The following is a 13,562-nucleotide window of genomic DNA, read 5'->3' as shown; positions in this document are numbered from 1 at the left end:
TAGAAAATCTATGGAGGGAGCTGATAGTCCGTGTTGCCCGGCAGCAGCCCCGAAACCTGAAGGCTCTGGAGAAGATCTGCATGGAGGAGTGGGCCAAAATCCCTGCTGCAGTATGTGCAAGCCTTGTCAAGGACTACAGGAAATGTTTGTTATCTTTGAAGCACCCGTGCTACCTTTCTATTTGGCAACTAACCAGAGAATGGTGGGTGCTTGGGTTCGTTTATATTAAAGGAAAACTCTAAATTGGACCCAGAGACGTAGTAAAAAGTAAGAAAATAGAACTATTTTAATTAACTATATACAATATATTTACAAACTGTGAATAATTTGTATAACTAAAATTTAACGTCCCCAAAAACCCGATACCAGAACTGCGTGAGGCCTGCCCAACCCGTTATGTGCACAGCCAGATTGAGTGTGCCGCAGCTTTGAGAGCGACGAAGTTTTGAGTGCGGTGGGGCTTTTGAGTGCGGTGGGGCTTTTGAGTGCGGTGAAACTTTTGAGAGCGGCGAAACTTTGGCTGTGGCTTCAAACGGAGACGTTTCCGAGCGGGACCGTCACAGGGTAAGCTCAAACGTCGTCGTCGTCGTCTTCGTTAGCCTCGCATTAGCTACGAGTTAAGCTAACGGCTGTCCGTCGACCTCCTCGTGGCATCTAATTTCAAACAGACGCGCATTCAACTGACAACACTTTCCCAGCGTTGTCGATGAGCAATCCGTGAATAATGGGAAGATATCACTTGGCATACAGTCCAACTTTAAGCGAACTCTGCGTCCCGAACGTGAGCAAAACCGTTAACCTCCAAACTTGCGTCCTTTCTCCTCTCCGAACTTTCTCGAACTCCTTTCTCTCTCTTTCCCTCCGAGAATTGCGATCCTCCAATCAGCGGTCGACTTGCTTCACTCGCGTCCTATCGCGAGAGAAAACAGCAGTTCTTATTGTCGCTATGGCAACGGCACTTAAGCATAGCATGCTCGTATGCTTTAAAATGTCCATCAATTCACATTGAAAACAATGGCGTCCACAATATGCTTTCACAAATACATAACAATGTCAACACTGTGTGCATTACAATTATAGACATCCTGGCAATTATTATTATTATTTTGGATAAACCGACAGTTTATTAAAATAAATAATAAAATAGTTGCACAACTAACTTATAGGTCACAATTAATATTAATTATTAATCTTTTGGACCTTTTAGGCAAAACTATGTAATGGATTATATCAACCCATACTATTCTGGAAGTTTTGGTATAAGCCCAATTATACCACCGGGCTACATCTGTAATAGCAAACAAAGGTTTCTGTACCAAATATTAAGTTCGATTTTTGTGATGTATCAAATACTTATTTCATGCAATTAAATGCAAATGTATTACTTAAAAATCATTCAACGTGATTTTCTGTTTTTTTTGTATTAGATTCCGTCCCTCACAGTTGAAGAGAACTTATGATACAAATTACAGATATCTACATGGCTTGCAAGTGGGAAAACCAACAAAATGGGCAGTGTATCAAATACTTGTTCTCCCCACTGTAAATGGAGTTAGTGACAAAATTTGTCGGATGATACTTAACGACATCTGTCATAAACATTTATTAATGCCCATGACAGTGTCATGTCATAATACTGACGGTCTTATGATTGCTTGATGCCTCAAAATCCACACAAAAATTATTAATTGAAATATTAACACTTAAACATCTGACAAGGAGTGAGAAGCAGCAGAAATTATTTGGTCCCACCCCTACACAATCAAAATATAATGGATTTTATACATAAGATATACCTCCATATAATTCAAAACTATACATACCGTACATGCATATCAATATCACAAAATAAATTAATAAGTAAATAAACACAAAAAAAAATAAAACAACTTAACAAAACATCATTGCACAGTTGTAACACTGAAATATTGACTGTTTAAACATTTTCTTAAATTGATAAATACATTGACATATTTTCAACTCTACATTCAGAGCATTCCGCATCCTTACTCCACAAATTGATATACTGAAACCTCTCATTGTTGTTCCATTCCTAATCCTTTTGAAATCAAATGTCCTTCTTAGAATATTATGCCCTTCTTCTAAATTAAGCAATTGTTGAATATTACCAGGCAGTTAATTTTTTTTTTTTCCTTGAACATAATTTGCACTGTTTGGTAACGCATCAAATCAGCAAATTTTAAAATCTTAGAATCCCCAAAAAATTCTTATGAATAAAATGTATTACTCTTTTTGTAGAATAGTTAGAGATTGCAATGAGTTTTTAAAATTATTTCCCCAGACTTCCACACAGTAAGTTAAATAAGGAAGAGCTAAAGAACAGTACAGAATATAGAGAGGATAGAAATCTAAAAACACATTTGCTTTATTTATTACTGAAATACTCCTTGATAATTTATTTTGCAAATATTTGATATGTGGTTTCCAATTATTTTTTTAATCAATAATGACTCCAAAAAATGTATTTTTTTGTTTATTTAATTATTTATTATTATTATTATTATTATTATTATTATTTTATTTTATTTTTTTTTTTTATGACAGTCTTAAGACGCCACTGTCAAATAAAGTGTTACTTATTAACTTAAATAAACCAAGAAATAAGCAGCATTGGACTACAAACCACAGGATTCAAAATCAGGGGAAAAAATAGCAGCTTATAGTCTGAAAGTTACAGTACTTTATATTTTTGGACCATGCTAACCTATGGTCAGACAACCATTCATGCAGACACTCATACACCTAAGGATAATTTAGAGTGTTCAATCAGCCTACCATGAATGGGATTGAACCCTTAACCTTAGAACTGTAAGGCACTTGTGCTCACCACTCATCCACTGTACTGACAGTTTTTTGGTAATTATTCCATCATAAAAGCCATCCGGTAATGCAACTTAAAGAACAGCTATTAAAGTCTTCACACCAGCTATCTACTGATAAAATGATCTCTTTTAACATTGACGAGAGACAAAATACTAGGCAGTCCATCAAGAATCTCTTCATTGTGAAATTAATGGTTAAAGTCGGCAAAGAAATATCCACAAAACAAGAGCTTTTTTCAACGCTCTGGATGTGATTGGATGAGCTTCTTTTTAAAATATAATTATTTGAACCATTTGTGGGTGTAGGACCTGTGCAACTAAGGATGGCTAAGGAGTGAGTGAGTCAGCTTGTCATTGGATGCACACAGTGACTTGACAACTGGAAAAAAATGGAGAATATGACCACTTAGTCTAAATTGACTCTCACCTAAGCAATGACTAAAGTATGTTTAAAAAAAAATATCTCAAGTGGTTCAGTCCCTCCAACGCACTAACAATTCTCTGCGTGCTACTCTGATCTCCTTATGTGTAGGCGGAAAATTTTTCCATGCGCCAGTCTGACCTGCCTATGTCTTGCATTTTCTCTGGAATAGTTTTGTAGTAAGTGGCAAATAAATATGACATACTACAGGTAGTCCCCGGGTTACGACGTAACTGACTTATGTGATTTCGAGTTTATGTCGCAGGAATCATTTTTTATTTTTATTTTTTTAAACAATGTTGACTTTTGGTTTGTGATGCATGCTTTTACCTTGGCCAGCAAGCGTAGAGCAGGTAGTACTAATAGCATGAGAGTAAGAGCGCATGTACAGACGAAGAAGAACGCATTTGCGCACACGAAGAAGAGCGCACACACAAGGAAGGGCGCATTTGCAGTAGTGACAGCTCCCACGAAGAAGCCGTGCAGCCGATTAAGAGAAAAGGGACAGATTACAGCTGCAAGCTTGCGTGTCCATTTATGGCTTGTGAAGCATCCTCAGAGGCAACACATGTATATTGTAGTGGATTGTAAACCTCTATGTTGTAGTGTTTATTGTACGTTTTCAATTGGGATCGAATACTTGGGGCAAATTTATGTGATTGTTTTTGATGATGTGCAGAAGCGAACTGATACATGCTAATTGTTTGTGCGGATTGTTATTGCTGTATCAGCAGCTAGTTATAAATGCAAATTTGAATTGCTGTTATTGAAGATAAAACAAAAATTAAATTAAAAATTAGTTTCAAGTTTAATTCTGCAAGTGCTGATGTCATTAGTAGCTGAATGAAGTCTGCAAGCCACAAGGACGTCTGACACCGTCCATCTGGGACTTAGCTCTGACATCCTGGCGAATACAGTACAAGGACGTATAATACATGTTTTTGTTGATAGTTATTTTACCATTTAGGAGTTATTTAAAGGTACAGGGTTAATTTTGATTTACGTGGAAATTTGGGTTACGTCACCAGCGTAGGAACGGAACTCGTTCGCAACCCGGGGACTACCTGTCCATCCTAATACTGTAAGCCAAATGGGGCTAATTTATAAAAGAAACACATACAGTGGATCAAATAAGTATTTAGTCAACCACTAATTGTGCAAGTTCTCCCACTTGAAAATATTAGAGAGGCCTGTAATTGTCAACATGGGTAACCCTCAACCATGAGGAGAGAGAATGTGGGAAAAAAAACAAAAAAAACTGAAAATCACATTGTTTGATTTTAAAAAAAAATATTTGCTGATCATGGTGGAAAATAAGTATTTGGTCAATACCAAAAATTCACCTCAATACTTTGTTATGGACCCTTTGTTGGCAATAATGGAGGCCAAACGTTTTCTGTAACTCTTCACAAGCTTTCCACACACTGTTACTGGTATTTTGGCCCATTCCTCCGTGCAGATTTCCTCTAGAGCACTGATGCTTTGGCGCTGTTGTTGGGCAACACTGACTTTCAACCCCCTCCACAGATTTTCTATGGGGTTGAGATCTGGAGACTGGCTAGGCCCCTCCAGGACCTTGAAATGCTTCTTACGAAGCCACTCCTTTGTTGCCCTGGCTGTCTGTTTGGGATCACTGTCATGCTGAAAGACCCAGCCACGTCTCATCTTCAATGCCCTTGCAGATGGAAGGAGATTTTCACTCAAAATCTCTCGATACATGGCCCCATTCATTCTTTCCTTTAAACAGATCAGTTGTCCTGGTCCCTTTGCAGAAAAACAACTCCAAAGCATGATGTTTCTACCCCCATGCTTCACAGTGGGTATGGTGTTCTTCGGCTACAATTCAGTATTCTTTCTCCTCCAAACACGAGAACCTGTGTTTCTACCAAAAAGTTCTATTTTGGTTTCATCTGACGCATTCTCCCAGTCCTGTTCTGGATCATCCAAATGCTCTCTAGCGAACCACAGACGGGCCTAGACATGTACTTTCTTCAGCAGGGGGACACGTCTGGGAGTGCAGGATTTGAGTCCCTGGTGGCGCATTGTGTTACTGATAGTAGCCTTTGTTACTGTGGTCCCAGCTCTTTGTAGGTCATTCACTAGGTCCCCCTATGTGGTTCTGGGATTTTTGCTCCCCGTTTTTGTTACCATTTTGACGCCACAGGGTGAGATCTTGCATGGACCCCCAGATTGAGGGAGATTATCAGTGGTCTTGTATGTCTTCCATTTTCTAATAATTGCTCCCACAGTTGATTTCTTTACACCAAGCGTTTTACCTATTGCAGATTCAGTCTTCCCAGCCTGGTGCAGGTCTACAATTTATTCTATGGTGTCCTTCGACAGGTGCTTGACCATAGTGGAGTTTGGAGTGTGACTGACTGAGGTTGTGGACTGGTGTCTTTTATACCGATAATGAGTTAAAACAGGTGCCATTAATACAGGTAACGAGTGGAGCGTCGTTAGACCTCGTTTGAAGAAGTTAGACCTCTTTGACAGCCAGAAATCTTGCTTGTTTTATAGGTGACCAAATACTTATTTTCCACTCTAATTTGGAAATAAATTCTTTTAAGTAGGAGAACTTCCACAATTGGTGGTTGACTAAATACTTCTTTGGCCTACTGTAGATTACACATTGGTATTTTGACTTACAAGGGCCTCAACTTAAAAGTTTAGAGTTACTAGCTATTCGGTTGATTTGTTTTTACAATTATTTTTTGTTTTCATGTTGTGAAGCTTATTTGTATTGTAAACGACCTTCAGATATTCTGGCACTCAATTGAAACTAAAATGAAAATGTGAATGGTAGCAGTTTTGAAAATGGCTTCTCCCTAGGCTTTTAATTTATTCAATTTGCTGTGTCCTTACTCAGATTTGCTAATAAATGTATGTCTTTTTAAAGAAACATTTGTGTGTTTGGTGTCTCCAAGGTGTATGTGCTCACCAGGCTGGACGGGTGATGACTGTGCTATAGAAGTGAATGTGTGTGAATCTGAACCTTGTCCAAATGGAGCTCGGTGTCAGGAGTCACATGTACCTGGGGATTTCTGCTGCACCTGCCCCCCCTTTCTCACTGGCCCATTGTGCAATCATCCTTATGACCCATGTGATGCCCTCCACAATTCCTGCTTGCACAACTCCACCTGCCTGACACGCTCTGATGGAACGGCATTCTGCACATGCCCAGCTGGTGAGTGCACAAATGGCCTTATTCTCAATTTATTTAATTTAGTTTAACCACACTAGCGGTGGTGTGCATGTGGTGTGGTCATTTAGGTACACTGACTAAAATTAAGTATCAGCAGACTACCAAAAGAGCAATATATTCTGATTCAGAACCTCAACATTTGCTCCCATCCTTAACAGTCAAACATTTTGGCAAAAAAAAAGCCAAAGAACATACACAAAACAGTGGTTTCCATCCTAATGTATTGGAGTTGTAAGAGAACATGCAAAATTCTGCCCATTTCATTGACGGTAGCTTTGCAGTAATTCAAAAGCAACCATCTATGTTATTCTTATTCTTTTTTTTTTTTTATAATGGCGTGTCTGAAGGTAAAAGTATAAAATTTGAATACAGAATTAGCCAAAACCTTACGGTTCCCCAAAATTCGCCAAAAACATTCCTATTCGTTTCTAATGGGATGCCATTGCCATGTACGTCGTTCCATTCTTTTCTAATGGCCAAAATGTCCCCTTCATTTTCACTGGCAGAATAACATGATGGTTATGATTTTATTTTACCAAAAACTTACCATTACAGCCTATTGACATTCAACTGGCGCCCAAGTAAGTCCATGCCATTGACAGCCATGCACGTCCATGCTATTGACCGCCATGTACGTCTTTGCCAATGACGGGCAAGCATGTCAATGCCGTTGACAGCCATGTACGTCCTTGCCATTGACGGCCATGTACGTCCAAGCCATTGACGGCCATATATTTCGATTGTATTGATGCCAATGTACTTAGATTCAATTGACAGCCATGTACATCCATGCCATTGACAACAATGTACGTCCATGTCATTGACGGCCATGTACTGTAGGTCAATGTTATTGGCGGCCAAATATGTCGATTTTATTGATGCCAATGTACTTGAATTCCATTGACGTATATGTAAGTCAATGCCAAAGACGACCATGTCTTTCCAAATGTCAACGGGAAATGACCTGATATCAACAGGAAGTGACCATATTATGTCTCCAGATCAACAGCAAGTGACCTGATATCAACAGGAAGTGACTCCAACATGTCCTCAAATAAACAGGAAGTGACCTGGAATCAGCAGGGCGTGACCCCAAGGGTTTAGCCTGTGACAGCAAATTTACCAATACAATTTCCCCAGAAATTACATTTTCTAGTTTTATTAATGCTTTGCGATTATTGCGTCTGTGTGTGTGTGCCATCTTATAAAGTCATAGAGGAGTTTCTCTGCCGACATAATGTAACTAAGATTGACAGATTCCGTTTAGACATGTCTACTTTTGGAAACTTACATATAGACTTCCTTGAAATATTTTTTCAGTTGAAACAATTACACATGTCATACACGTTTAATGATCCGTGTGTATCTTTACCTTCTCAGCCACTACTATATTACTTTTTCAAATTTTGTTTCCATTTTTTTATATACTAAGGTGTGGGTCTGTGTGTAAGTGTGTGTACTATATAAGTACTGTATATCTTTTGTCTTGTGTTGGGGTTGGTACCGACCCGTTTGCAGTTTTAAATAATTATAAACAGTACTTTGATACTCAATGACTTTAACAGGAACGTCAACTAAACATTTTTAATTTTTGTTTCTTTATAAAATGCTGTGAGGAAAATTATGACATTTGTGGTGTTAGGGTCGGTTTTGACCCGGTTATAATGTAAGACTAAAAATACATTAATAGGTGCTAAAGTTGAGCCAACAGTCCACAGGAAACCCCTACCCCATCCACTAGAGTTCTTTCAAAACTTCCCTAGGCATTTCAGGCAAGTTCAATTTGGAGTTTGTGATTGACAGGGAGGGCTGGGAGATTCATTGGGAAACAGAAGATCAGTTCTGAGGAGGTAGACATTGTGGAGTATCCGAATGAAGACACAGACACATAACCTGAAGAGGAGGTCACTCATGAGGACGCTGCACCTGCTCAAATACGTATATAAATCCAAAAGTGGCAATATCTGTCGTAGTTCAGTTGGTTCTGACGATTTAGAATGTCTCGGAGAGATGGGTGAAACTCCTTCAACTGATGTTCAACCCAGGGCCAGAGGTGAAAGTGGATGTATATTTGCTCCCATTCCAAGGAAGATGCCCCCTCTGCCCAGTAAGCCAGGAAAATATGGAATAAAAGTCTGGGCAGCCTGTGACCCTGAAACAAGCTACACCTGGAATCTTCAGATTTACACTGCTAGTGGTATTCCCATTGAAAAAAAAAACAAGGAAAATGTATTGTTTTTTCTAAGAATACATGACTGCAAGGTCCAAACATCACTTTTGAGTTTTTTTTTTTTTTTTTAACCATTTATGACCTTGCACAAGAACTGCTCAGAACGAAACTTACCAAGGCGGGCTCTGTAAAATAAACCTGAGCTCCCTACTGAATTGTTACTGGTAAAGGACAGAGCTCCATTATCATCAAACTTTGTTTTTACAGACACCGCTTTTGCTGCTTCATACTGTCCCAAAAAACACCTACATGCCATACTGATGTCCACTCATCATGGAGGTACAGCTCCATCATCAAGAAGTGGAAAAATAACCCAAATTACATTTGACTACAATAAAAACAAAGAAGGAGAAGACAACCTTGACAAACTGACTGCCACTGACACCTGTCTAGGAAATGCCAACAGATGGTCAATAGTTGTTGCTTTTTTTTTTGTTTTTTGTTTTGTTTTTTGTTTTTTTTACAACATCCATGATGTGTCCTGCATACGATGCATTTATTTTATGGACCCACAGTCACCAAAAGTGGAATTCAACAACAAAAACAAGCAGGTAATATTTCTCAATGAGATAGGAAATTCACTTGTGAAGCCATACAATTAAAAAAATGGAACAGGTAAACCGAGTTTCAGCCACTACCAGAGTTGGTCAGACAGCTGCAGAGCTCACCAAGTACTCCTTCCATGTCCACAGCGGCATCTTCTGCTAGCCCTACCTCAACATCAACCAAAACAACCACAGAGAAATTACCATGTTTTTTCCCCACTCTTTTTATTTCTATGTAAATATATATGGCGGAAAACACTCAGGTGACTTGAAGTTCTGCACTGAGACCCCCAATTTGGTCAAATTTCAAAATTCTCCGATATGCACGTGTGATACATCATTGGAAAGGTTAAAATCTCAATTTTCTGGGGGAACAACAATTTTGAACAGAAAGGCATTTTTAAAAAACAAAAACAAAAATTTAAACAGATGACCCTAACAACATATATGCTACTATAGTTAATACTATTAGAATGAAAATATATACAACTATGAACATCTAACCAATGTGTTCTATTATCCCTCAGGAATAATCTGGTAGCGTGAAAACCCTTAAATTATTTATGTAATTGTCTTGGGATTTTTGGGCGGCATTTTTTTATATTGAAAACGAGTATGCCGTCAAAAGAAATGCCCTGAAGAGGTACAAGAAAAATATTTTAACCAATTTTTCATGGATAAGGAAGCCTAACAACGTAACCAACAGAGAAGAAACACATTGGATCATGAATATTTGTTTTTTTGATTGTTTTCTGTGGCAGATTTAAAACACGGGTCACACGGGAAGCAACTTAAAGCTAACACAAGATGAAGGATATATGAAAATACAGTATATAAAAAAATACACTATATAATTATATAATTCATAGATCAGTTTCCTCTATGTTGTGCATCAATTTGTTGCAGTTGTTACACAGAAGCCGTCTGCAATGACTCACAAAAGTTTGTTTTTTTTCCCACCAAAAGCAGCTGTTAAACTAAATTGAAACTGCTGCCACATTTTCACCTTTCCCGATCGAACCATATGGTCATGATTTACAATCCTTTGTATATTTTACAACTTTTTCAAAAACAAATTTGGACTGTGTGTTGATTGATAACAACAAATACTTCTTTTTCTAGTAGCCTGGCATATAAATTTGCAGTCTGCATGAAACAATCAGTTTAAGCAACACCTGCAATGCAGCAAACATTTGATGCTAATGACATACAAATAAAATACAGGTTGATCAGTTGACTTAAATTAATCTCCAAAATTGATCATTCATATCTTAAAGTTAAATATATATATATTACCATTTATATTGATAAGGACACATTTTGAGAGTCATAACGTGATACTTGAAGAATTTTTGAACACTTCAACTGCTCTAAAGCTGCTGTTCTGTGTCTAATGGCTCTATCATTGCAAAAAGAGAACACATTTTTCAGATATAAATAGAGCGGCTAGGTGGTTTTTGAAGACTTCCTTGGAGAGGAATAAGAAATTAGATGCTTGCTGCATACATTACACAAAGAGCTTTGCGTGGGCTCACCTGTTTTCACTTCACACAAGATGATGACTCATTTCTCCCATTATCATTCAACCTATATTCTTCCTACATAGCTACTATCTATTGTTTTTTGTTTGTTTGTTTTTTTGTTTTTTGTTTTACAACAACTGAATATATCTTTTTATAACAGTGTGTAACTGAGATGATTAATATTTTACGTGCCATTTAATGCCATATTTAACATTCAGCAAATACCCTATATTTTGCCTTCTATATGGCTATTGGTATTTTCTACCACTAACCCTATTCGCTGTCTAGATTTAGTTGGATCACAAACTGACTTTGGGAGAGAGGATTTGTACCACCTAATTATCAGTCAGTTATAAATGACTTATAGACCGATAGTCACGCTTACGAAAACGAACGTGCATGTTTTTGTAAGGGAGGAATGTGTCTGTAGAAAAGCCACACAAGAGTGGTGACTACATGCAGATTCCCACAGAATGGCCAAAACTGACAAACCTGAGATAACAATTAGGAACCTTGTTTTTATTGTTGTATTTTTCCCCATTTCTCATAGTTATTGTGATCGGAAAAAGAAAACAGTGGTGGTTTGAAGTTTTAAAATTGTTGTTGGGGAATGCATTGCAAAAAATACCTCTATACCCCTGTGGAAATCTAATGATGTTCATCGTCAAACGCTCTTGTCGAAAATGTGTTCAGTGCAAACAATTAGCAACTGAAGAGCTCAAAGGAAAGTTACAACTGGGATAGACAATAGAATGAGTGTCTTTCAGATTAGTAGGTGAGTCTTTAGGGCATGAACTGATTTTTTTTTTTATTGTACTGCAGGAGACAAACACTATGTAAGCTACTTCATTAACTTTTGACCGCAGCTATAATCACCAATGTGGAGGAACATCCCACATGTGCTTACTGACCACATAGACGTATCAGCACAGTTTGAATTTTGAAAGATCTGCATTTTTAAAGATGTTGAGATGATGATTTGACCAACAGTCATGTTACAAAGTTGTGGATTGGACTGCATTATATTGAGAAGGATTTTTTTTTTTTAATTATTACCATATTTAGATACACAAAAATGTCAAAATGATTAAAACCACCTCAATGTGCAGTTCTAAAGAACTTCAAATTTAAAAAGCATTATTCCATTACGGCTCTTGTATGGAAAGATGCTTATGCAGGTGTAATGTGGGTCTAGTGCAGGTGCCGACACAATGATATATAGAGGTGGTATAAGAGAGAGAGGATTTTCTACAATTGTATAAAGTCTAGAACACTGCAAAACTATGTCAGCAATTTCAAATATAATGCATACCGATACAGAGCATACTTATGTTAGAATGTAAGTTTGGGGCTGGATCAACAACAAAGCATTCCAAACTTTGCAGCAAATTATGAACACTGGTGGTTGTATAATTATTATATTATGATTTCACATAAATTATGCCTACACTGTAAAATATGATAAGTTGACTTATAAAAAAAAAAAAAAAAAAAAAAAAAAAAAAAAAAAAAAAAAAAGCAAACTTGTTGCCTGAGAAAATGTAATTTATGTTACTTACATTAATTTGTTGAAATTTACATAATTATTTCAAGTTTTAAGGACTCAAATCAACCTTAAGACCGTAATTTTTGGACTATAAGCCGCCACCCACCAAATTTGACACGAAAATGGCATTTGTTCACAGATAAGCCGCACTGGACTATAAGCTGCAGCTGTCCTCACTGTATTATGGGATATTTGCTCCAAAAGATATTAACCGGGATGACTTTATTTGACAGCGGCATCATACGACTGTCATAAGACCAAATGAACCACCATGAAGCTTTGAACTAATTAGCTGCAAGGCTTCACTGCGTCAAGAAGCTTCATTTGGCCATCACTCTTCCCTTGGGGGAGACAGTCAACCTCTGCTGCCACCTGCTGTATGTTCTCCAACATGCCTCATAGCATGCATTGCAGTGAAATAATCAAAATTCATGTCCTGTGCCAATTATTTCTTCAGTTATTGTTCCAGTTGTTTCATTAATTGCTAGTTATAGTATTTGGTAACACTTTATTTGACAGTGGTGACATAAGACATTGTTGTAATTAGACAATCATACTTATGACACGACACTGTTATGAGCATTCATGAATTATAACAGATGCCATTTAGTGGTATCCGGCAAATTATCTGACTTTTGAATGAATGTAAAAGATCCGAGCTGAACATAAATGGAGTTAGTGACATAATTTGCCAGATGACACTTACTGACATATGTCATAAGCATTCAGTAATGACCATGATAGTGTCATGTCACAATTATGACGGTCTTATGACGCCGCTGTCAAATAAAGTGTTACCTATTAACCCAAATACACCAACAAATAATCCGCACTGGACTTTAAGTCACAGCACTCAAAATGAAGAAAAAAAGTAGCTGCTTATAGTCCGAAAATTACAGTAATTGGATTATGTGAATTGTTTATTCTGCGTTTGCAGTACTCAAATTAACTCGAATGAATTCAATTTTCGTAATGTATTTATTTTTGAGTTTGCAATACTCAAAATAACTTGAATGAATTAGATTACAGTAAATTTATTGTGACCTTCCAGTACTGAAGTGATATCTTACCTATCGTTAGTGATGTTCATTCATCTTCAACTTCATTTTTTTTTTTACCTGAAATAATTCTACAATATAAACAGACAATGCCAATTTAATTAATAACAGATTTTCAAACAGTAATGACCCTACCCACAAATAAATCGAGGGGGAACCCTCAATGGATTAAGTCAGGGGAATTAAACTAT

General features: G+C 37.3%; 1 protein-coding gene across 1 annotated transcript in view; it reads left to right on the top strand.

The window, feature by feature from the left end:
* eys (eyes shut homolog) overlaps window positions 1–13,562 on the top strand; it is a 522,745-nt gene that overhangs the window by 183,082 nt on the left and 326,101 nt on the right. The window contains exon 25 of the mRNA XM_057847548.1: window positions 6,192–6,451. Within this exon, the coding sequence (XP_057703531.1) occupies window positions 6,192–6,451 (260 nt within the window). The remainder of the gene's footprint in view (window positions 1–6,191; window positions 6,452–13,562) is intronic.

Source organism: Corythoichthys intestinalis, chromosome 10 (genome assembly GCF_030265065.1).
Source record: "Corythoichthys intestinalis isolate RoL2023-P3 chromosome 10, ASM3026506v1, whole genome shotgun sequence".
Lineage (NCBI taxonomy): Eukaryota > Metazoa > Chordata > Actinopteri > Syngnathiformes > Syngnathidae > Corythoichthys > Corythoichthys intestinalis.
Note: the sequence above shows the minus strand (reverse complement) of the source record. Positions and strands in the feature narration are given on the sequence as shown.